Source organism: Protopterus annectens, chromosome 5.part0 (genome assembly GCF_019279795.1).
Source record: "Protopterus annectens isolate FY-2018-M chromosome 5.part0, PAN1.0, whole genome shotgun sequence".
In the NCBI taxonomy this organism is placed as follows: Eukaryota; Metazoa; Chordata; order Ceratodontiformes; family Protopteridae; genus Protopterus; species Protopterus annectens.
Window position 1 is genome coordinate 1,694,557,407 of NC_056735.1, and position 23,739 is coordinate 1,694,581,145.

Here is a 23,739-nt window from a genome sequence, read left to right on the forward strand (position 1 = left end):
TTGTATTTGTAAAAAGGTTTACTTAGGTGATTGTGGCACCAGGTTTTACAGATGCCTACAATTCTTTTAACTACTGACCTCACTGCTCTGTGTATGAATTTTGCTTTAGGTTTCTATGTTTGCTGAATAGATCTGTTAAAGAGGTTGCTGCATTATCCTATATACACATGGTCAGTCAATAGCTGTTACTGACTATAAGTGATGTTTGCCTAACTTTCCACATCAGTAAAATGTGTGCTCTGAACTCTGATTTCAATGTTCTTATGCTACTATAAATCCTGAATATGATTATAGAAGATTGAAGAGTTTTTAGTATAGTCATATGTGAACAGCCACAAGCAGCAGTTATACAATGAAGGCTATGCAGCATTATTACAGATTTTAGCTAGTCCACTTCAGTAGCAGTCATCACTATTAGATGTAATAATACACCCACAATACTCTTTTGTTAGATGTAGCTGCAGATGTATTTGTAGCATATATTAACTGTTGTGTAAATTAAAGTGGTTTTGTCGTGAGCACTAGATATTTTTGTTATGATATTTTGCATTCTGAAAAAGACAGACACAAGATTTCATTGTAGATCCATCTTAATGCAGTATACAAAATACTAAATCAACCATTATTGTCCCCTTCAGCTCTTGATATGAGGGTTCTCTCCTCACCCAATTTTTATATATACTATGTTGAGGTTGTACAAACTCAGAGAAAATACATAAGTAAAAAAAAATAACAGAAACTTGCCTTTTTACTTTTTTTTCAAGTTTCATGACCCTAGAGACTCCATTACACTGCATTTGTGACAAAGAAAAGTCTGACATACTGAGATACTGACAATATAAACACTCAGTTAAACGGTTCCCTATCAGAACCGTGGGACCCAATAATCTGAGTACTGACACTTTGCAACTGCACGTCTTGCTATTTACATACAGTAAGTCCAATGTCAGTGTACACTAAGGGGAATAGTGTGAGATGCCAAAGCCTCAGACTTAGTAGATATTCTCATTCATATTGTTTCACAGCTCTGTGGACTGCAATTAATGTCCTCAAACTTTCAACAAGTACTCCAATTAAACATGGCTGACACTTTCAGCATTATCAAGATGACACTCAATAAACTATAGTGCTCCACAACAAAATACATATCCTTTATCTAGGTGTACTGAAAGGATAAAGATAGTATAATATATATGTACAAAAGGAAACATATAACTTCATTCTGTAGTATATCTGAAGTCACATCTTCAAGTAATCTGAATGGTGCTGGTAGTGGTGACAGGGTCATGTCTGATCTCAAAGCACCAAGTCCCCTTAATGACTTAAGGAGTGACATTGCTATCATCAGTACTCTAGCTTTTAGCTTTGAAGTTAAAACTATGGTGCATGGAAGTTCTAATGTCTAGCAATCAATCGGAATGGTCACTAAGACTGATACCTAAAACATTTACTTTAATCTGTCTGGGGATAAAAACACAGAAATCATAGATAAAAATTATGAACAAAAGTTGTAAGTGTTCCTGCCAGTGATAATTTAATCAGCTAAAGCATTATTTCCTGTACTTCAACCTTGATCTGAATGCATTGTACAATATATAGTGATACTGTAAAAATATGCTGATTATAAGATGTGTCATACTAGCAAATGATTTAGAGCAATAACTGCAGATAACTTTAAAATAAGTGTGTGTGTAATAACTGCAGATAACTTTAAAATAAGTGTGTGTGTGTGTGTGTGTGTGTGTGTGTGTGTGTGTGTGTGTGTGTGTGTGTGTGTGTGTGTGTGTGTGTAATATATATATATATATATATATATATATAGAGAGAGAGAGAGAGAGAGAAAATCATTGCAAGTAATAAATTATAAATGTTATTCATTACCTACAAGAGTCAATTCCTACATTCTGCATACTGACATTAGTAGCATATGTATAACCTTCTCGAAGGACACCAAAGTCTACTTCACATGGAAAAAGCATAAAACCACGAATAGGATCTTTTCCTCTTCTCTTTGGACCAGCAACAGAAACTGTGTTCACTTTCCTTCTCACAGGATCTTCTACTTCAACAAACTAGAAAAGAAAGCATAATTATATCAGTGGCATAACAGCAGATCTTTGTAATACAACCTTTCACTTTACCTCAGTAGTGTTGCTGGGCAAATAGGAAGACATCTTTATGAAGGTATATCCATTGAATACAGCAGCTGCCACCATCTTAGTTGTGCAAATTTATCAAAGATAGTACCAGCTGTTTTAATCACAACTTCCCACCTTCATGCTTTATCCCTGAAGCTTAATTCTATACCGATAACCTTACATTTTTACTAAGGGCAGAAAATTAAAAATAGATGTATATGTTTTAGGTTATTTTGATATTCTATGCTTGACTAATATCACTATAACCGTGTATGTAATTATATTCTGTTGTCCTAATATCACTGTAACATTGTAAGTAGTTATTTCTAATCCTCATTTTCTTCTGGCAAAAAGTAGCCTCTTGGGGCAGGCATAGTGAAGTGATTTTAATTTTTTACTGTAGCTTTCACTTTCCCAAATTGCATTATAGGAAGGGGGATTCAGAGAGATTCTCTCTGCCTTTGATAATTAGCTAATGCAGGTTAGTCAGTCAGCACAATGGAGAGAATCTCTGATTCAGAGATAAGGTAAAGCTGTACAGAGAAACACCTCATTAGTGACTAATTACCATATCTCTGAATCAAACACTGTGCTGTCAGAACTGACAATGCTAGTGTCCTCCCTACTAGCCCATGCTTTGTGGTAGTATAGGCACCATCCAACATGCACATACACACTCATACAGACTCCCCCCACCACAGCCAGCTTCCCTATACTTATCTTCCATAGTGTGACCACCTAGACATACACAGAGATACAAAAATACTCAGATTCATTAAGCTGCATTCATGCCTTACAGACATGCACACACGTCTACACACAAGAACAGAGTGTCAGACAGACACAAACCTTCACAGCTCCACTATACTTACTTCTTCTTGTGGTATTAGCTGCCACCAGCCCCATAGGGATCAATGGATGTATGCCATCAAATGCCACAGTACATGTTCCCCTTTGCAAAAAAAGGTTACCTGACAGAGCAATTCTCTGAATCATTCTGACAGTTAATCAGGAGCCACCACCATTTCCCAGTGGAAATCACATGGCTAATTGGCATTTTACTTATTTGACCTTTACAAAATGTTGATACTCATATTTGACATTTACAGCACAAATTAATGATTCATAAAGTATATTAGTTTCTTATAGGTGAATATATGTTTGTATGCATTCTTACAGTATTAAGGCCACATATCATTACACATTTCCATGCCATAACAGTCAGATAACAGTATTGCACATTTTTGTACATGTACAGGAAAAGGGGAGATAAAGTAATAGTTGCTAACTCGAATCCTGGAAACAACTACAGTCATATTTATTCTTAATGTAAACTGGTTAACTTTTTCCTGGAATACTGTTTATGCTCTTTAGTTAACAAGATGCATGGATTACTTTGGAGAAGGATTTTTCACCTAGTGCTATTTAAAGAACAACTCTAAACATAACATTTACTTTCCCCATAGTGTGATTTCCTGCATACAGAATGACCCCCATACATTCACATATTAAAAAGCATGACTTAGCAGTTTCTTTTCCTCTGTGGCATTTCTATTTTAGTCAGCTTCCTCAGTACATACCATGTTGGAACAGAATGGAATCTCATGAAATTTTCTTTAGGATTTTTTCTCCCTTGCTCTTACATAATTTCATCTATAATATCTGAAAGATGTCCTTCCATATCACTGTTCCAATATTCTTCACTGAAGGGATCTCCTGCCAAGGATAGCCCAATGTCCAGCCAGTATACCAAAGCCTTTAGATTTTATAGGTGCTATATATGACATATATGTTCCCTGCATAGGGCATATGGCATAAAGATGATGTGTGGATGCAAATACTCAGAACTTCTTTGCCTCCAATCTGGACACCATTATCGAACGTAGGTCTGAATTCCCAAGCCATTTTCAGATAAGTGCCCTGTGGGGGCTTCTTCTCTATTTTTTCTCAACATTGTTGTTACTTGTGTTCATGTCATCCAAAAAGGGAAAATGTCAGTGATGGAGGTAGATTCCCCATAAACACCGTTATGATCAGTGTCTTTTTTGTCTAGGTGCCTTCCACGACCATATGCAGTGCTCTAACTGTCAAGCATTTGTCTCAAAGACGCTTCACAGTCACTTATCTTCATTCTCCATATACCTCAAGAACCAACGTCTTAAACTGTTGACTCAGGGAGCTATGGTGGAATCCTCCCATACTACCGGACAGCCGTCTTCCAAGAAGGCCAAAAAGTCTAGGTCTGATCTAGTTGCTGTCCAGCCTCCACTGGATGTCTTTCTAGAAGCTAATGAAAGCCGTGAGGAATGTCTAGTGCTTGCATCAGATTCCTCTTCCATGACCACATTGGAGACCAGCATGTATCACAATTCTCACACATCTTCTGAGGCTCTTCAAATGTCTGCTCCAGAAGTTGTGGGGGAACTATGGCTGATTATTTCTGAGGGAGCTGAGGGGGATTCTTCAAATCTTAGTCTGGGAAGAGATTCCTACTACAATTGTTGAATCCTGTCAAGGGACTGAGCCACCAAGCGTTGTTAAGGTGGATGTCCTGTTAAGAAAAAACAAAGACCAAGCATATTACCCCTATTTCTAAAGATCCACAATATGAATGGCAGGATTTAACTCAAGGCTTGTTTAATGTCTTCAAGGGGTGTCAGTCTCAGCTCCTCTCTGGTCTTCCATGCCTGTTTAGAGGACAATGAAACTGGATTCCTCAGATGAAGTCCTAAATTCTGGAGAGGAATCCCATGCATACTCCTCTCAAATTCCTTCCTCTAGGCTATGGCTCAAAGGAAGAGGATTCTTTGAGCCCAGATTCACTCTTAGAATTACCCTTTGGGATACTATTGCTCATGGCTTGTCTGCTCTTGAACCCTCCTTTGGCCTCTCAGTTTGAGGTCAAGCAGTTTCTTAAAGGTGTCCTTCATATCAGGCCCCAGAGAAACCCTATTCCTACATCATGGAACCTCAGTTTTGTTCTTGAAAAAATTGACTTGGGCTACCTTTGAACTTGCTTAGCTCAACTTCCTTGTGACTTTGTACTTGGAAGACTGTTCTGTCGTTGGCTCTTACTTTGGCCAATAGTGTTTGAGCTTCAGGCTCTTATAGCCATTACTCTTTAATTTTTTTCACAGAGACAGGGTGTCTCTTCATACTAATCATTCTTTTATGCCCAAGGTGGTTAATGAGTTGTCCTTTAATTAGTCTTTTCAACTTCCTTCTTTCCTGTTTTCCTTCTCTGCAGTCTACCAGTGAAAAGGTTTTGCATTCCTTGGACCTGCATATACAGTTTCTGAAGAATCGCTCTTTAAATTTGTAGACAAATTGCTGATACTCACAACTTTTACCATTTCAGGCCATAAGAATGGAAACAGACATAAAACAGTATTGCACTGCAGTAAAATTTCTTACCAATAGTAAACAGTAGGCAAACAGCTGGAATAGCACACTATCATTTGCACAGCTAAATGTAAAGACTTTTATTTTAAGGAATATCTATAAAACAAAGTAAAAGTCAGTAAATTCAGCTGTATCTATGGATTATGTCTGAATTCAAAGCAGTCCACGTAAATTAATTAGCGCTGCGAATATTAACAAGAAACCATTAAGTAAAATAGAATTGACAGCAGACATACCTCTGGAAAGTCTATTTTTGAAGATTGCCTAAGAAGGAACACTCTTAACATTTGACTTAATTACTTTACATAATTAATGAGGTTCATTAGCATAGAATGTTTCTAAATCATATCAGTGTGCATCAGCATAAACAAACAAACAAATAGCCCAAAATCATGGAGCTAGGCATATATTTGATATAACTAAGAATATTATTCAAGCGACATAGGATGTGTGTGTTGTATTCAGATAAACCCCATTCCCTCCAGTGTGCCAAATTTAAAAAATAGCTATGTGAGTGCTCCAGTTCATTCCATCTCTATCTGCGTAGGGATCAAATAGACTCACCTGAACCTCACAGTGTAACTGTTCAGTTACACACTCCCTCCATGACTTCTTCACACTTGAGAATATAGACATCTGTCCGGTTACCAAGACATGGTTTAAAGTGGTACAGAGTACCCAGCAGTGCAAGGTTTCAGTGTCTTCCACAATTTTGGAACAGTAGCTGTGCAGACAAGGGCTAAAGGTGGATGTGTCTCAATATACATCAATAACAAACATAACCTCTAGGGTCATCAAACAGGATTACGTGCTGAAGTTCCTCCACATGCAGATCACCATATACAAAATCCTGTACTCTATCCTAGCCAGCAATATGTCACCCTCCATGTCCCAAGAAGCTCACAAAGCTTACTTGGACCTATTGAAAAACAGTTAACATCCAACCTTAATCAGTCCTCTATAGACTGGGAATCCTACATGGCCTCAAATCTACAGGTGCAGATATTACTGGAATTCATAAATGCAAACACCATTGACCAAACAGTGAATAGCTCCAACATACTGGACCATGAACACACAAATCTGGGAAAATGCTACACCCCCAATGTCTCATCCTCCCTGGTAAGGTCCGACTATAAAGCTGTCCTTCAAAATCAAAGTTAACTCCATTTTCCCATTAAAACCAGTAAGAGTTAGGAACTATTCCATGGCAAATAAACTTTAATTAAGTGATGGTTTGTCAAAGTGTAATGCCCTACCAAACCATAGGAACAAAGCTGCATAGAGGCTGCTGTACCTACCATAAGTAAGCCCAGAACTAGCTCCAGAAACAAATCGCCTTGGTGGCATCCCAAATTAAACAGGATATACAACAAAAGGAACAACAAATGGCAAAAAACAGGTAGGGTAATTCCCACAAAGATAAAAATTCTGTCATCAAATTAAATAGGCAACTAGGAGCGCTAATTAGGTCAAGTAAAGCCAATGTTGAGGTTAAGATAGCCTCCTAGGTGAAGGATAAACACAAGGCCTTCAAAAGCTATGCCGGAAACCTCAAGGGTAGCACACAACAATGTGCTGAACTGGTGGTTAATGGCACCATATTCACTGAGCCTGGAAATATAGTGAACCTGTTAGTGTACAAATTCAGTTCCAGCTTTATAACCCTCTCATTTCCAACCATCCCCCCAACAATACCCTCAAATATAACCCCTCCAACTATAACTAGGGAACATGTGCTGGCTGCACTCATTAAAGCCAAGAGCACAGCCTCAAAGTGCCCAATAACATCCCAGGATGCCTTCTGAACAGTGTAAAATATGACTTATCAGGACCCCAGAGTCATTATTAAGCTATAGTCTTAAAACAGGATTTCTGTCACATGAATGGGGGACTGTGAGTCTATAAGTTTCCCAATAATGTGGTCATGGGTTCTATTTTTCATAATGAACTTATTGAAGTTTTTAATAAGTGTGGATTGGATGTATTGAGACTTATTATCAGAGAAAATATAAGATGTCAGGATGCAATACAAAAAGATATAGACGAATTAGACCAGTGTATCAAAGATGACTTGATTTTTACCATCAAAGAAGAGAAAGATAAATATTTTAATATTAGAAAAGACATTGATAACAAATGTGAGGATTTGGTACACAGAGAATTGAAGAAACTAGAAAGAGATATTAAAGAATATGATAGTAACAATAGTTATCCCAAACCCTCACATAGACAGTTTAAGCAAAGTTATGATAGTAGGCAGAATTATGAAGTATCTATTCCGGAGAATGGTGGAAATGAAGAGCAGTATCAGGAAGAAGGAGTCCATGAGTATGATCAAGCCTTCCCGCCTCTAAGGAGATCAGAAAGGCTGATGAATAAGCAGGGTGCACCGTAGCCAAATTTTCAATGGGGGGGGGGGAGAAGGGGGAGGAGGAGATTTTAACTGATACCTGCCTCACCACAAGTTACAATAATGAGATTGTTGTAGATGGAACTAAAAATACATTTAACAATTTTAATATTCACAATTTTAGTAGTATGGAAATTGAGAAGGAACATTTTGAATTATTTTCTAAGGGTTTAAAATTCATACCATATAAAAAAGGGGACATAGCCAAAACGCTGCTTGATAGTAAATTATTTTTAAGAAAAGTCAATCTGAGTATCATGTTCTCTATGGATAAAACAATTAAAAATACAGATTTGAAACTTAAGACCATTTATAATCCCCCCTTACATCCTCAGTTAAAAAATCTGGAAAAAGTTTTGGAAAAGGAGGTGAGAAAAGAACAGACGAACATTAAGTACAAGGTTAATCTAAGTAATAAAGAAAGAGAATTATTGTATGAAATGAAAGGAAATACTAATATTAGAGTGATGAAACCAGATAAAGGAGTTGGGGTGGTGATTATGGAAAATATACAGTATGAAAGTAAGATGAACATGATATTATGGGATGAGTTTCAAAAAATGAGGTTAATATAGCCTATAATAAAATAGATATAGGACTAGGGGATATGTTACATGAGGAACTTATAAATTACAACACATAAATGTACTTAAAAGTAGAAAAGCCAAGAATTCCTATAATATTTGGTATCCCTAAGATACACAAATGTGAAAGTGACCCACCATTAAGACCTATTGTATCTGCAGAAGGATCAAAAACTTATTCCTTAGCTAAATATGTGGATACAAAATTTAAACGGTTATGGGTAGGAAGAAATTTCATATTAAAAGATTCTTGGGACCTCTTGAAGGAAATTTCCGATGATTTATACCATGAAGATTTATTATTCATAACTATAGACGTTGTAGATCTATTTTCCTCTATACCTTATAATAAGGGTATGGAAATGTTTGAGGAAATAGTCAATGAAGACCAAGGTTTAACACAAAATGAAAAATTAGTAAATGTCTGGTTAATGGATATGGTTTTGAAGAATAATTTTCTATATTTTAATGGAGAATTTTTTCAGCAGATTCGAGGGGTAGCAATGGGAGCAGCCTGTGCCCCAACTTATGCCAATTTAGTTCTGGCTAAATGGGAAGAAAAGTATATCCTAAATACTGCATTTAATACCTGCTGGACATTTTATCGTAGATTTTTGGATGATATAGTTATTTTTTGGACAGCAGGAAAAGAAAAATTTGAAGAATTTATGATTTATATAAATAAAACTACAAGTTTTTTAAAGTTTACATACAAAATATCAGATGTAAGTTTGCAGTATTTGGATATAGAGATATATAAGGTGGAGAAGAAATTTGAAACAAAAATATTTAGAAAAACCACCTTTTGTAACTCCTTCCTACATTACAAGAGTGCACACCCTCTACATTGTAAGAAAAATATTGTTAAGGAGCAATTTGTGAGAGGATGTCGTATGACTAGCTCAGACATTGACTTTAAAGTGGAATGTGATTTATTAGAGAAAATGTTTTTAGAAAGAGTCTACCCCTTAAAATTCATCAGAAATATTAGAGAGGAAGTAGAAAAAGGAAGAAGTAATAAATTCAAACCCATTCAGAAATATAGGTTCATAGGTTGGTACTAGGCTATCAGCCCTAGGGCCTATACAAGCCTAGCCATAACAATTCCCTGGCTATTTCTTCCCACACTATTTACTTCCCTGGACCCCTGTCTAGCAGGGCGACTAACGTGATCCCCGGGGTGAATTTCCTTTCTCCCATCCAATTGTCAAGGTTCCTTTTGAAGAGGACCAAAGAGGCACTCTGCTTGACATGTATGGGCAATCTATTCCAGAGTCTGGGGAGTCTCTGGGTCAGGAACCTATCCCTCCAGCATGTTTTGTTTATTGTGATGACAAGGTTTAGATCCCTGGAGCGTGTGGCTCTGAGGGATTGGGATTTCTTTAAGTGTAGCATGTCCAACAGCTCTGGGTTTGACATGGCCTTGTATGTTAAGCAAAGATTGCCTCTGAGTAGACAATATGCGACAGAGTATAGCTGGAGTTTTTTAAGGCGGTCAGCGTAGGGCATCTGCTTTAAGCCTGTGATTCTTTTAGTGAGGTATTTCTGTGGCCTTTCCAGTTGTTGCAGATGTCTTGAGAGGTACATACCAAACGGGGCATTGTATTCTATAATGGGTCTAATGAGGGATGAGTACAGTGGGACAATGACCTCCTTTTTTCTGGATGAAAAGCCCTTAGTGATGAGGTGTGCCACATAGAAGGATTTCCTGACTGTTGTGGCGATGTGGTTATCGAAGGTGAGACCACTGTCCACCTGTGTCCCTAAGTCTCTTATCAAACTTTCGGTGTTTAGTGTACTGCCACCTATATGGTAATTCACGGATACATGTTTTTTCCCAAAGGGGATAACTATACATTTCTTGGCATTGAGCTTGAGGGAAAAAATTAATGGGGGTAACGTAAATAAGGAAAACACTAGAGAAGACTATCAACAGGCTCTGATTTTGGAATATAATGCTTTAAATAATAATGTTACAAGAGTTTTTTCAAAAGAATGGGAGAGATTTGCTTCCCTTACAGACTTGGAAAATATAAACAAAATCTCACATAAAGTGGTATATAAAAATTCACAATGTATTAGAACTATTTTAGAAAATAAACATAAGGTTAACATTAATAAGAACAAGATAGGTACATATAAATGTGGTCATTGTACACAATGTATATATATTATGAATACAGATAGATACTACCTAGAAAGTAGGAATAGGTGGATCATTAGTACTAATTACTATAATTGTGAATCAAAAGGAATAATACATTTAGCCATCTGTTCAGTTTGTAGGTCCTTCTATGTAGGGAAGACTGAAAGAATGTTAGAAGGATATACGAACATATTTATGATGTAAAAGTGGGGAAGGACACTAATGCCTTGTTTAAACATACGAAGGTATGTTTGAAAGTGAAGTTTTCTTTTTTGATATTGGAACAAGTCAAAAATAATATCAGGGGAGGCCCATGGGAAGAAAAGATTGAATTTAGGGAGTTATGGTGGCAAGTGACCCTTGAGGCAGGTAACCCTCCTGGTTTGAATGACTATGTTTCCATTTTACCATTATTAAAACTAAGGGCAGCTAAGCTTTGAAGTGTATATGAATGTAATTATCTAAAATATCCACCAAATGGAGCTTTGAAGTGTATATGAATGTAATTATCTAAAATATCCACCAAATGGCAATGTAGTCCTATACCTCATATGTATTTTCCATATTAAGTATGTGACATTTTCTAAAGTATTTTTTTGATATATATATATATATTTTTTTTTTAACACTTTTTATATTATGGTTTGATACTTCATAAATAGAAACTTATTATTATGTATTTATAGGATTTTATATGGCCCATATTTAAGAATTTTAGAAGAAAGTTTTAGGAAATGTATTGTTTTAATGGTTTTTAATTAATTTGAACTGCAAATCTATTGGTGGTTTTAAACTGGGATGGTGTCATCTTATTGGTTTTAGTTAATTTAATTGAGTATAAATACTAGTAATATAAGCACACACTGGTCATCTGATAAAGTCTAATTTAATAAGATGAAAACGCATGTATATATAGAGAAAGCGTTCATGTTACTACTGTTATTTTGTGTCCGTGTTCGTATTATGTGGAGTTATTAAAACTTTTGAACTTTTCCTGTTTGAGTCTCCGCTCCGTGCCTCAGCACTTCTTTATTGGATTTATCTGTCAAAGGAAGGTCATGCTTAATGAATCTGGTAGGCTTCTTTGAAAAGGTCACTAAGGCAATGTATGACGGGAAAATGGTGCATACTGCCAACCTAGATCTGGCTAAAGTTTTGTTGCAATACTCCAGCCAGGCATTGTCAACAAACTTATGTAACTATGTATGAACCCCATTATAACATGCTCAATAGCTAGCTGGCTCACTGATAGGACCCAGGGGGTTAAAATCAGTGAGTCCACCTACACAAAGAGGCTGGTCACCAGTGGAGTCTCCCAGGGCTCTGTGCTAGGCCACTCCTCTTTGGCATCTACTTCTCAGATGTCAAAGCCAATGACAAGGACCTCTGGCTATCCAAGTTCACAGATGATTGTAAACTAGGAGCAGTCATTGAATCTCCCCAAGATAAGAACACCTGTCAGGAAGGTCCAACACAAACACTTGGTGCTAAAGTCATGTCCTAAAAACTCAAAACCAAGAAATGCATTATAGTACTTTTTGGGAAGTCTGCCACCCGAGGTAACTACATCAACAATAAAAATACCCTTAAATGTAGCTTCATAGGTTCATAGGTTGGTACTAGGCTATCGGCCCTAGGGCCTATACAAGCCTAGCCATAACAATTCCCTGGATATTTATTCCCACAATATTTACTTCCCTGGACCCCTGTCTAGCAGGGTGACTGACGTGATCCCCGGGGTGAATTTCCTATATCCCATCCAATCGTCAAGTTCCATTTAAAGAGGGCCAAGGAGGTGCTCTGCTTGACATGTATGGGCAGTTTATTCCAGAGTATGGGGAGTCTCTGGGTCAGAAGCCTATCCCTCTAGCATGTTTTGTTCATTGTGATGACAAGGTGTGGCTCTGAGGGATTGGGATTTCTTTAAGTGGAGCATGTCCAACAGCTTAGGGTTTGACATGGCCTTGTATGTTAAGCAGAGATCACCTCTGAGTAGACTACATAGGGATCTGGGAACTCATATAGATAGTAACCCAACCTTTGACCAACATGTGTCCAAGATAGTAAGAAAATCCTTCTATGTTGCTCAACTTATAAGCAAGGGCATGACATCTAGGTCCAGAGAGGACATCATACCACTCTACTCAGCCATCATCAAACTCATCATAGTGTATAATGCCCCTTCAGTATTTACCTGACCAGGCACATGTAACAAATGGAATTTACACAAAGTTCCTTACAAAAAGAATACAGGAAGTAAAAATGATGTCCTACACTGATCACTTCAAAGCCCTGTCTCTTTACTTGGTATCATACAGACTTCTGAGATATGATATTTGCCTGGCATACAAGGCATCCCTGGACCCTGTTTTGATGAATCTTTTGCAAATCTGCAAAACAAACAGCATCATAACTACTAGATTAAAAGACCTAAACTTTGCTTGTAACATAAATAGGACATGTTGGACAGACAGATATGTTTCTCAGAGAATTTTCATTCTCTGGAAGAGGCTCCCATCCATGCAAAGCAGAGTTCCTCCATATCCCTATTTCAGAGCAACCCGGACCATGGATGGATAATCGTAAATTCACCCCTAGTGTGGCGTCTATGTCTCTGATGGAGGGAGGCAGTCAGTAAATCACACCTTATATAAATCAAATTTGTGGGTCAAATTTGAGTTGCAGAGCTAGGCTTATAAGGGCCTCAGTAGTCATTAACCTAGTATATACCTATGAAGCCATGAGTTACATCAATAAGCAAGTTTTGAATACAGCATTTGTTGAGAATACTCTACATCTGCTCTGCAGTATACTGAGAGACGATTGAGATGCATCTGGGCATCCTACTGGATGGATTAGGAGACTTTCCACCTTCTTTCTGCATATGTTGTATAACAGGATATGATGAAAGTCTGCCAGTGAATGTTTGTTATGGTAAAAGTCTGGAACACCATTGCCAGGGCACTTCAAGGAAGGACAGTGATTTACTGGCAGAAGTCTAGGTCTGATACTGCTACTAGAACCTGCACCAGAGGACACCCCAGCAGCTACGGGACTGGATTGCAGAGATTCACCAGAAACCTACAGTATGTGGTCTGTTCCATACCATAACACATTCTCACTCTATATAATGATTTACTACTTGAGGTATTATCTAATTGGTTTTCCAACTCAGTTAGTCACTTTCAGTAACAAGATAACATGTACCTGTACTTATTATTAGAATAACATGTGCAGTACAATAGTCTGTGTACACAATTAAAGATGGATAATTGGGCCCAGAAGAATATAATCGTGTATGCATGTGAAGCTGAGATATTCACTCATAACACCATCCCTATGTATTTTCCTTTAGTACATGTCCAAACCGAAAATACCAGTAACTTTTGTGTATATGTGTAGGATGAATATGATCCAGCATTCTGCCAGTATCTTTTGTATATTGAGATTCACTGATACTACATGACTACCAAGTAATTACATCTCTCTGTCTCTCTCTCGCTCTCTCTCATACATACATACACACAAATATATATATATATATATATATATATATATATATATATATATATATATATATACACACACACACACACACACATATATATATATATATATATATATATATATATATATATATACACACACACACACATATACAGACATACATATATATATATATATATATATATATATATATATATATATATATATATATATATACATGCTAAAAGCAGTCAAAACCACTCTAAGGATTAACGTGCCTACTATATATGAGTCCAAGAAATAAGTGAAAACAATTCTCATGTAGGCACGAAAACAGCAGGTCACCTCTAAATACTGATGCAGTATCCTCGTAACCAAAACTACATACAAAGTCCAATATCCAAATTAGTAACGATATTCCAACCAAGTGTATCTGGAAACAGGTTTTAATTCTGGAACCAGTGAGCGCTTTCACCCGAAGGCTTTATCAAACTTCAACGCACGCTCACAAACATTGCACATTTAAATACAGTGTAAAAACATTTGATAGGTCAGTACATTGATACGTAACTATTGCATAAAATGACACAGGCTAACTAAATAACTAGATATTACAAACTTTAAAATACATATATCTGTTCTGAAATACGTTACAATAAAATATAATATAATATATAGTTACATATGTATACTTATATAAAAAACTAGTAAAATATATGTACTAAAAGTATTCAAAATGCTCAAATCAACCTCATAAGAGGCAAAAAGCTTTTCATTAGCAATTAAGTCAAAAACACAAACTAATACATCAATGAATAAAATCTAAAGACCTTGGCAAAATACACATATTCAGGGTCCGATGAAACCAAATGTTTAAGGGGAATAACACTAAATAAAATCACATAGCTAACCCATAACCTAGAACACAACTAAAGATGTGCAATTAACTTGGTGTTTGCAATATAATAGATTGAAATAATCAAATTAATAAAATCCTAATGTAAATATTAAGGAAAAGGGCAAGTAACTTAAGGTTTTACTAGCTTCCTTTTTCGTAAGATAGGCTGTAGCTGTATTTTATCATTAAGGCCAGGAGATCGGTCAGACCTCAGACTAATGATCCATCTAAGTTCACATTCTTGTAAATAATTATCTATGTCAACTCCTCTAATAGTGGGTGTGACAATCTGTGCAACTCTAAAACCAAAATAATGATCAGCACCCATAGCCATGACATGCTTGGCTAGTGCATAACTCATGGACCCTAATCGTATATGATATACATGATCACGAATACGTTCTCTTAGTGTTCTAGATGTTTTTCCAATGTAGAATGCGTCACACATGGTACATTTAGCCATGTAAACAACACTCGCACTCTGACAACATGTTCTTGTTTCAAATTCAAACCTAACTCTTGTGACTGGATGGATAAAATCCATATCTATGTCTATAAATCTACACTGGTTGCAATGACCACACGGGTGTGTGTTGTAACCATCTCCTATAGGATCAGTCTTCTCTACTAAAGATTTAAAACATAACCTACGTCTCAAATTGGGTTTGTTCTTATAAACAAATGTGGGGCGCTGACCTACGACCCCATTGATTTCCTCATCAAGGGTAAGAACATCCCAATATTTTCCTATAATACTTTCTACTTCTTTCACATCCCTAGTAAAAAATAAAGATAGTCTAAGTTCATCTTTCACTGTCAACACACTTCCCACATCTTGCTCATCCCTCTCAGAGAAATATGGTTTCGCCCTATTGCTTCTCAGGTTATGGACTGTCTCTATGCCTTGGTCTATGTCAATTTCTGAATAACATCTGTCTAAAAACTTCCTTCTCAGGTCAGAGATCTCTTGTGTGTACCCTGAAGTAGTCGGGTTAAGTCTGGAGGCTCTCATTAATTGCCCCTTTAGAACATTATTAAAAACAAACCTAGGGTGCATACTATGTCGATGTAACATCGTGTTTCTATAGCATGGTTTCCTATATATGCATGTGTTCAAAAGACCATTATCCAGCCTAATTAGACTAACATCTAAATATGATATATTATTAACTGAATAATTCAATGTGAATTTAAGGTAGGTAGTCAGTTCGTTCATAACATTAACAAATTCCTGTAATAATAATTCATTACCCTTCCAAACCATAAACAGGTCATCAACAAACCTACGATAGAAACCAACGTATGTACGAAACATTTCATTAGTCAATAGCAATTCCTGCTCCCAGTCGGCCATAACCAAGTTGGCGTAGCTATTGGCACAAGAAGTGCCCATAGCTACGCCATCTTTTTGTATAAATACGTCTTCACCAAAGACAAAGATGTTATTCTGAAGTATAATCTCCAAGAACAAAGCAATTAAATCAATAACATTATCATCTAAATCAGTTTGCGCTTTCAAATATCTTTGTACTCTAAATATACCTTCCTCATTAGGTATAACAGTAAAAAGGCTCACTACATCCAAAGTTACTAGGATGTAGTGTTCATTATCACCCAACGTTGTAATGTACTCATACAATTCAACTAAAAATTGTTTACTATCCTTCAAGGTAAATGGGTTATTATCTACTATAGGCCTTAAATAATGCTCAATATATATAGAAAACGGTTTCGTCACCCACCCTTGCCCCGCTACAATTGGTCGTATAGGGGGATTCTCAAGTGACTTATGGACTTTGGGTAGGCCTTGGATACTCGGGATAAGTGGATTATGAACTTTCAAATACTTATATAATGTTCCTGAGATAATTTCACTCTTAAACAGATCATCCAATGCCTCATAAATCTGAAGAACTTTCACCTCAATTTCTTCCATCTTAACCTTACCATAAAAGTTACTATTACTAAGCATCTCAACCATGCTCATGATGTAATCTGCACTATTCATTATTACAAGAGGTCCACCCTTATCTGAAGGTCTGATGGCTATCAACTGATCATCACAAAGTGCCTTAAGGGCCTTCCTCTGTAAAAATGTAAGGTTGCACTTAAAATTAGACATATTCCGATCTTTCTTATTATTATAATATTGATGTAACTCATTCTCAACTAGTCTGGAGAAGGTATCCAAAAGTGGATGGAGTACAGGGTTATAAGTACTATTTGGGCGAAATAATTCTCTTTCTCCTCCATTTATCACATCTCTACTACATCCATATTCTAATCTCAACTGTACCTTTCGTGCAAATAACCTAATGTCCAACACTGAGTCAGTAATATCACTATCACATGTAGGAATGAAACTCAATCCTTTATTTAGCACTTCTTCCTCATATTTATCAAGATTCCTACTGGAAAGGTTAATAATTAACGATGTTCCATTTTCTCCCACATCTTCTTGAGTGTATGCCCCGAGGGTTCCTCCCTGGACCCCTTCCTTTTGTATCTGCCTCTGCTCCGAGATCTTTGCCTCCCCATAAACTGGGACACCGCTATGGGGAAAGGGACAGCCTGTTTGGTACTACTCCCAGTGGAACCAGATGGTTTATTAGTTATTAGGATCCTATTTCTATCTAAATCTCTTCCATTTAACTCTTCTGTGACATTAGCATTAGTGGTTTGTCGAACATTCACTAAAGTCACTTCTGAGTTTGAAGTTACATCACTATTACTTGTATCCCTCACTCTTTCTACAGTGCCCAAAGTAGGAGCTTCATTCATCCCTGCTCCAGCAAGTAAACCTACATCTGCTGTTAAATTATTAATGTTAGATGTAGGATCTACTCTATTCGTTATATTACTAGTAGTGGTAACATTATGCTGGCTATTCCTAGTTACAGTCTGTACCAAACCATTTAGTTGAACATTATCACTCACATTATTAGTATTAAATCTCGGCCATGTGAAGACATGGCCGTTTTTAAAGTCCTTAGTGTCTCTAAGCAGTTTATTCCGCTTCTGTTCCAATAGCCGTTTTTCAAAAATACATACATTGTCCATTAGTCTATTGATACCAGATTCAGTCTTAGAGTTATTGTATCTTGAAACGATAAAATTATACTGTTCATTTATACTGTCGCGTAGTGCATTTTCTTCAGGTAAATGAAACTCTATCAAGAGTTTCATATAATCATAGCTTAGTCTCTGATTCAATTGCTGCCACTTAAATAACAACTCAGGTTTAGAGTTACCTGATGTAGGCATCTTTAAGACGCGTAACCCTCGTGGAACAACTTCCTTCACCAGGCATGCTTCGAAGTGTTGCCGTTGCAACTGCAGCCTTTTTAGTTTAAGAATGTCTAGTTCCAATTTAGTTAGTGCTGTCGACAAACCGGCAACATCATCCCCAAGCTCCGTTTCAGATTCCATCTCCAAGTCCGGTTCATAGCAGAGCAGTTGATTCTCCATGCCTGCTACGCAGTCCGAAAAACGTGCTGACTTCCGGTTCAGAGTAATGCTCTCTTCCGGTCTATAAGGCAATTCAATGCTATTACCACTGGCGCCCTCAGCCATCTCCCTCGAGTGGTACTCAAAAATTAAAAGTACAATAAAAGCAGTCAAAACCACTCTAAGGATTAACATGCCTACTATATATGAGTCCAAGAAATAAGTGAAAACAATTCTCATGTAGGCACGAAAACAGCAGGTCACCTCTAAATACTGATGCAGTATCCTCGTAACCAAAAGTACATACAAAGTCCAATATCCAAATTAGTAACAATATTCCAACCAAGTGTATCTGGAAACAGGTTTTAATTCTGGAACCAGTGAGCGCTTTCACCCGAAGGCATAAAATGACACAGGCTAGTTACATATGTATACTTATATAAAAAACTAGTAAAATATATGTACTAAAAGTATTCAAAATGCTCAAATCAACCTCATAAGAGGCAAAAGTTTTTGACTTAATTGCTAATGAAAAGCTTTTTGCCTCTTATGAGGTTGATTTGAGCATTTTTAATACTTTTAGTACATATATTTTACTAGTTTTTTATATAAGTATACATATGTAACTATATATTATATTATATTTTATTGTAACGTATTTCAGAACAGATATATGTATTTTAAAGTTTGTAATATCTAGTTATTTAGTTAGCCTGTGTCATTTTATGCAATAGTTACGTATCAATGTACTGACCTATCAAATGTTTTTACACTGTATTTAAATGTGCAATGTTTGTGAGTGTGCGTTGAAGTTTGATAAAGCCTTCGGGTGAAAGCGCTCACTGGTTCCAGAATTAAAACCTGTTTCCAGATACACTTGGTTGGAATATCGTTACTAATTTGGATATTGGACTTTGTATGTACTTTTGGTTACGAGGATAATGCATCAGTATTTAGAGGTGACCTGCTGTTTTCGTGCCTACATGAGAATTGTTTTCATATATATATATATATATATATGTTTTCATATATATATATATATATATATATATATATAGGTCAATATCAGAACAGCAAAGAGGCATTTCATCAAACGCATCTTCGCCGACACATAAACAGCGAACACACTAAAGTGCGAATGCTCAGAACACCGATTTCTTTCCTTGGGAAAGAAATCGGAAGCACAAACACACAAACACACAAACACACACACTTTCAAACATAACAATGTGGGGGGCTTTGCCCCCACACCCCTCCTAACTAAATATACCAACTCTGAGATCGCACTACAGTGGGGAAAGGGGCAAACACACGGGGAAGGCCAAGTGATTTCTTTCACAGGCAAAGAAATCGCTGTTCTGAGTGTTTGCGCTTTAGTGTGTTCGCTGTTTATATATCGGCGAAGAGGCTTTCGATGAAAAGCCTCTTCGCTGATCTGATATAGACCCTATATAAAATTTAATAATAGATTTTCCTCTTAGAAAATAGTAACACTTATCAACATGTGATGATTAACATAAACACTTAAGTCTATGTATGGACAGACCTACATTTCATGAACTCATTCAGCAAAGAGGTCTGCAACCTACATTTGGCAAGTAGGGCTTCAAGAAGTAGAGTTCCAGTCTTAGGTGATGTGGGTTCAAAACTCATAAGACATTTTTTCTTCTCCTTTTCCTGACACTTGTAAGCCAGATTGAATTATGGTGCTTTGTCACTTCTGAGATATTAAGTTAGGCATACTATAATTTACATATATCTTTTGAAAAAGGAATTACCATACAGATTTGTATAAAACAGATGATTAGATGGGCTCAATGTAACCCAACAGTGCAGGTTAAGAAAGTCTGAGATACTCTTTCATTTTATTACCGCCTACATATTATGAATGCACTTGGATGTCTACCTGCCAAAGTTAAGTGTAGGCAGCAAATGATTCAGCATTCCGCCAGAATCCACTACACACACACACACACACACACACACACACACACACACACACACACACACACACACACACACACACACACACACACAAACAGACACACACACACACACACACACACACACACACACACACACACACATTCAATACATGTGTTTATTGCTTTTATTAACTTTGGTCGGGGTGACAAGAAAAGGATTAGCACTGAAGTGCATAATCGGCTCCTTATAATGCCTGAACTTCACTTGGCTAAACAAGTATGAATGTAGCCCTTGCTGATTTTTAAAAGGTTTTAGAACACTGCTTAGGTGTGTTTTTCCTCTTTCACTGACATTGATATATGACAGATTTAATTAAGCTACTTTTTGTCAGTACTGAGGTGTGACAGCAGGCAGACTTGCATGAACTTGTATTTATTTTTGAAAAACTAGTACCGTTGATCAGCTAGATGATGATATGAGCCCACTGTAATCCAACTGTGTAGGTAAGGTACATCACTTCAAGTTTAGACAGGATATCATAGTAGTCACTTGAGATTCAGACATGATATCCTTCATGAGATACAGTGGAGCCTAAGGTGACTACATTGACTTTCATTCTGGTTATGTTTACTGTAAATATGCAGTAGTTTTATCTCAGTATGGGAGTTGTTCTTCCAGTTCTGTGTTGATTTCTTCAGACATCTCCGTGTACTGTGATGTGCACTTCTGATTACCAGCACTGAGGGTGTACTTGCATTACACTGCTGTACTGCATAGCGATAAGGCAATTTCATGGCACATAATGTTGATTTACCCACTTGTTTTATTCATTGTATGCTACTGAGGCCACAAGAGGTGACAGCCTACCAATCGATAGATGATGCTAGGGAAGATATGCCATATCTGATGAATAAGAATCCAAGGAGGAGGGTGCAGCCCCAGTGGATGAGCCTGGAACACCCTGCTTTGTCATTCCCATGGACCAGATACACCATACTCCGTGACTGCTAGCCGACAGCTGACATGAAGGACCAGAGACCAGATGAGCGAGGTTGTGACTGATGTCTTTAGGACCAAGATGCAGACGGTGATGGGAGAATTTTTCAGGGATATGGTATATGCCATGTGTGGCTCCTTCCAGAAGATTGCTATGGAGCTCTTCTGTGAGTTTCAGCCCCACCACAAAGGTTCTTCAGGATAGTAAACATAGTATTTGTATTACTTCCATGTGTTATGCAACCTGCATATGACAGCTACAAGGGTTAAAATTCTTAAGGTCATGGCACATATTTTTGCATATTATTCCAAAAGACAGTCATGTTCTATCGGATTTCCCAGACAGTGTGTCAAAGGTTCCTCTCCTGTGGTATCCTTTGCCAAGTCACCATTCACTGTACATGCTGGATGCCTCTCAATGCCTGTGACATGATAACCTCTTGTCCAGTGCAGGACATTTAACAGTATCACTCAAAAGCAACACCCACAGTTGTCCATAGGGCAATATATTGTCATTTGGAGACACCTCATTTGACATTACCTACTGCAAACATGTACACTGTATTGAGATATACTAGATGTGTGCAGTACAGCAAAGGTGGTTTCTATTGATATGTACAGGAGTACAGTGTTGCCATGGATGTATGCCTCTCTGCTGTACCTGTTATGAGGTACACTAGGGTCATAGTTGACCACAGTAGTTTATTTTCTGAATTGATTTTTGCCTGTGTTGACATTACTGTCATATTGACAGTATATGTGTACCTGTGGAGTGGCAATGCTGTTATTGTGGACATGTGTCTGTCTTGCCTCACACTGCATAGAGTGCTCCATGCAAACATATCCACCTTTAATTTAGTACTGTCATCCAATCATATGCACATGCAGCACTGACAATTGTTCATGTAGGACTTTTTCTCCCATTTTCTGCAGTGAGTCTCTTTGTTGGTCACATTCATGTTAGGGACAATTGGTAATACTATGGTAGTTGGACTATTATGTGCATCAGTAACATATTCACCATCTGAGTGCAGCTGTCTTGCATCGCTGCATTTATATGTATGCCTGTGACTCCTGCGTATTCCATCACACTGGTTGATTGCACTTCTCTACAAATCACATTGTCCACAGTTTAAGGCATTCTGCTGTATTGCACTGTGCCATATTACAGGTGCAAGTTATCTTCACATGGTTGTGTATCTATGCGGCCCTACTGACAACTTATAGGTTCATAGGTTCATAGGTAGGTACTAGGCTATCTGCCTGAAGGCATTTATAAGCATAACCGGAATGTGTTGGCTTTCGTCGCCCCCTTAGATTAGTTCCCTATGCCTCTGTCCAGCAGAGCCATTGAAGTGATGCCTGGGATAAACTTTCTGTTTCCCATCCACTCGTCAAGGTTTCTCTTGAAGAGGGTTAGTGAAGAGCTCTGCCTAATGCAGACTGGAATCTTGTTCCAGAGCATGGGAAGTCTCTGGGACAGGAATCTATCCCTCCAGCACATCCTATTTATTGTTGTGGTGAGGTTTAGATCCCTAGAGCATGTGGCTTGAGGAGATATGGTTTTCTTTAGGTGGAGTATGTCCATCAATTCTGGGTTGGACATGGCCTTGTATGTCCGGCAGAGATCACCTCTGAGTAGGTGGTATGCAACTGAGTACAGCTGGAGTTTCTTCAGTCGAGCTGCATAGGGCATCTGCTTGAGGCCAGTAATCCTCTTGGTGAGGTACTTCTGTGGTCTTTCCAATTGTTGCAGGTGTCTTTTAAGGTACATCACAAATGGGGCATTGTACTCTATGATGGGTCTGATGAGTGATACATAGAGGGGCCCAATGACCTATTTCGATCTGGATGCAAACCCTTTTATGATTAGGTGGGCCACATAGAAGGATTTTCTAACCACTTTGGCAATGTGATTATCAAAGCAGAGGTTATTATCTACTTGGGTCCCCAGATCCCTTATTACATCTTCCGTACTTAGGGGGCTACTACCTATGTGGTAGTTTGTGTGTACTTTGTTTTTTCCAAAGGGGATGAATATGCACTTTTTGGCATTTAGCTTGAGACCATGGTTTTGACACCAGGTATCTGTCTCAGAGAGACTGTTTTGGAGGATGCCTGTATCAGCCAGAGAGACAATTATAGCCCCTAGTTTGCAGTCATCTGCGAACTTGGTCAGCCATAGTCCTCCTGTGCTTACCTGTACCTCTGAGAAGTATATGCCGAACAGGAGGGGTCCAAGGACTGAGCCCTGGGGAACACCACTTTTCACCGGTTTAGAGGCAGACCTAGCTCCCGCAACT

The 23,739-nt window shown here is 37.6% G+C and overlaps 1 protein-coding gene across 1 annotated transcript in view; it reads right to left on the bottom strand.

Annotated features, from left to right (window-relative positions):
- Window positions 1-23,739, bottom strand: part of SPAG17 (sperm associated antigen 17) — a 3,638,922-nt gene that overhangs the window by 204,575 nt on the left and 3,410,608 nt on the right. Inside the window, exon 46 of the mRNA XM_044071485.1 lies at window positions 1,882-2,072. Within this exon, the coding sequence (XP_043927420.1) occupies window positions 1,882-2,072 (191 nt within the window). The remainder of the gene's footprint in view (window positions 1-1,881; window positions 2,073-23,739) is intronic.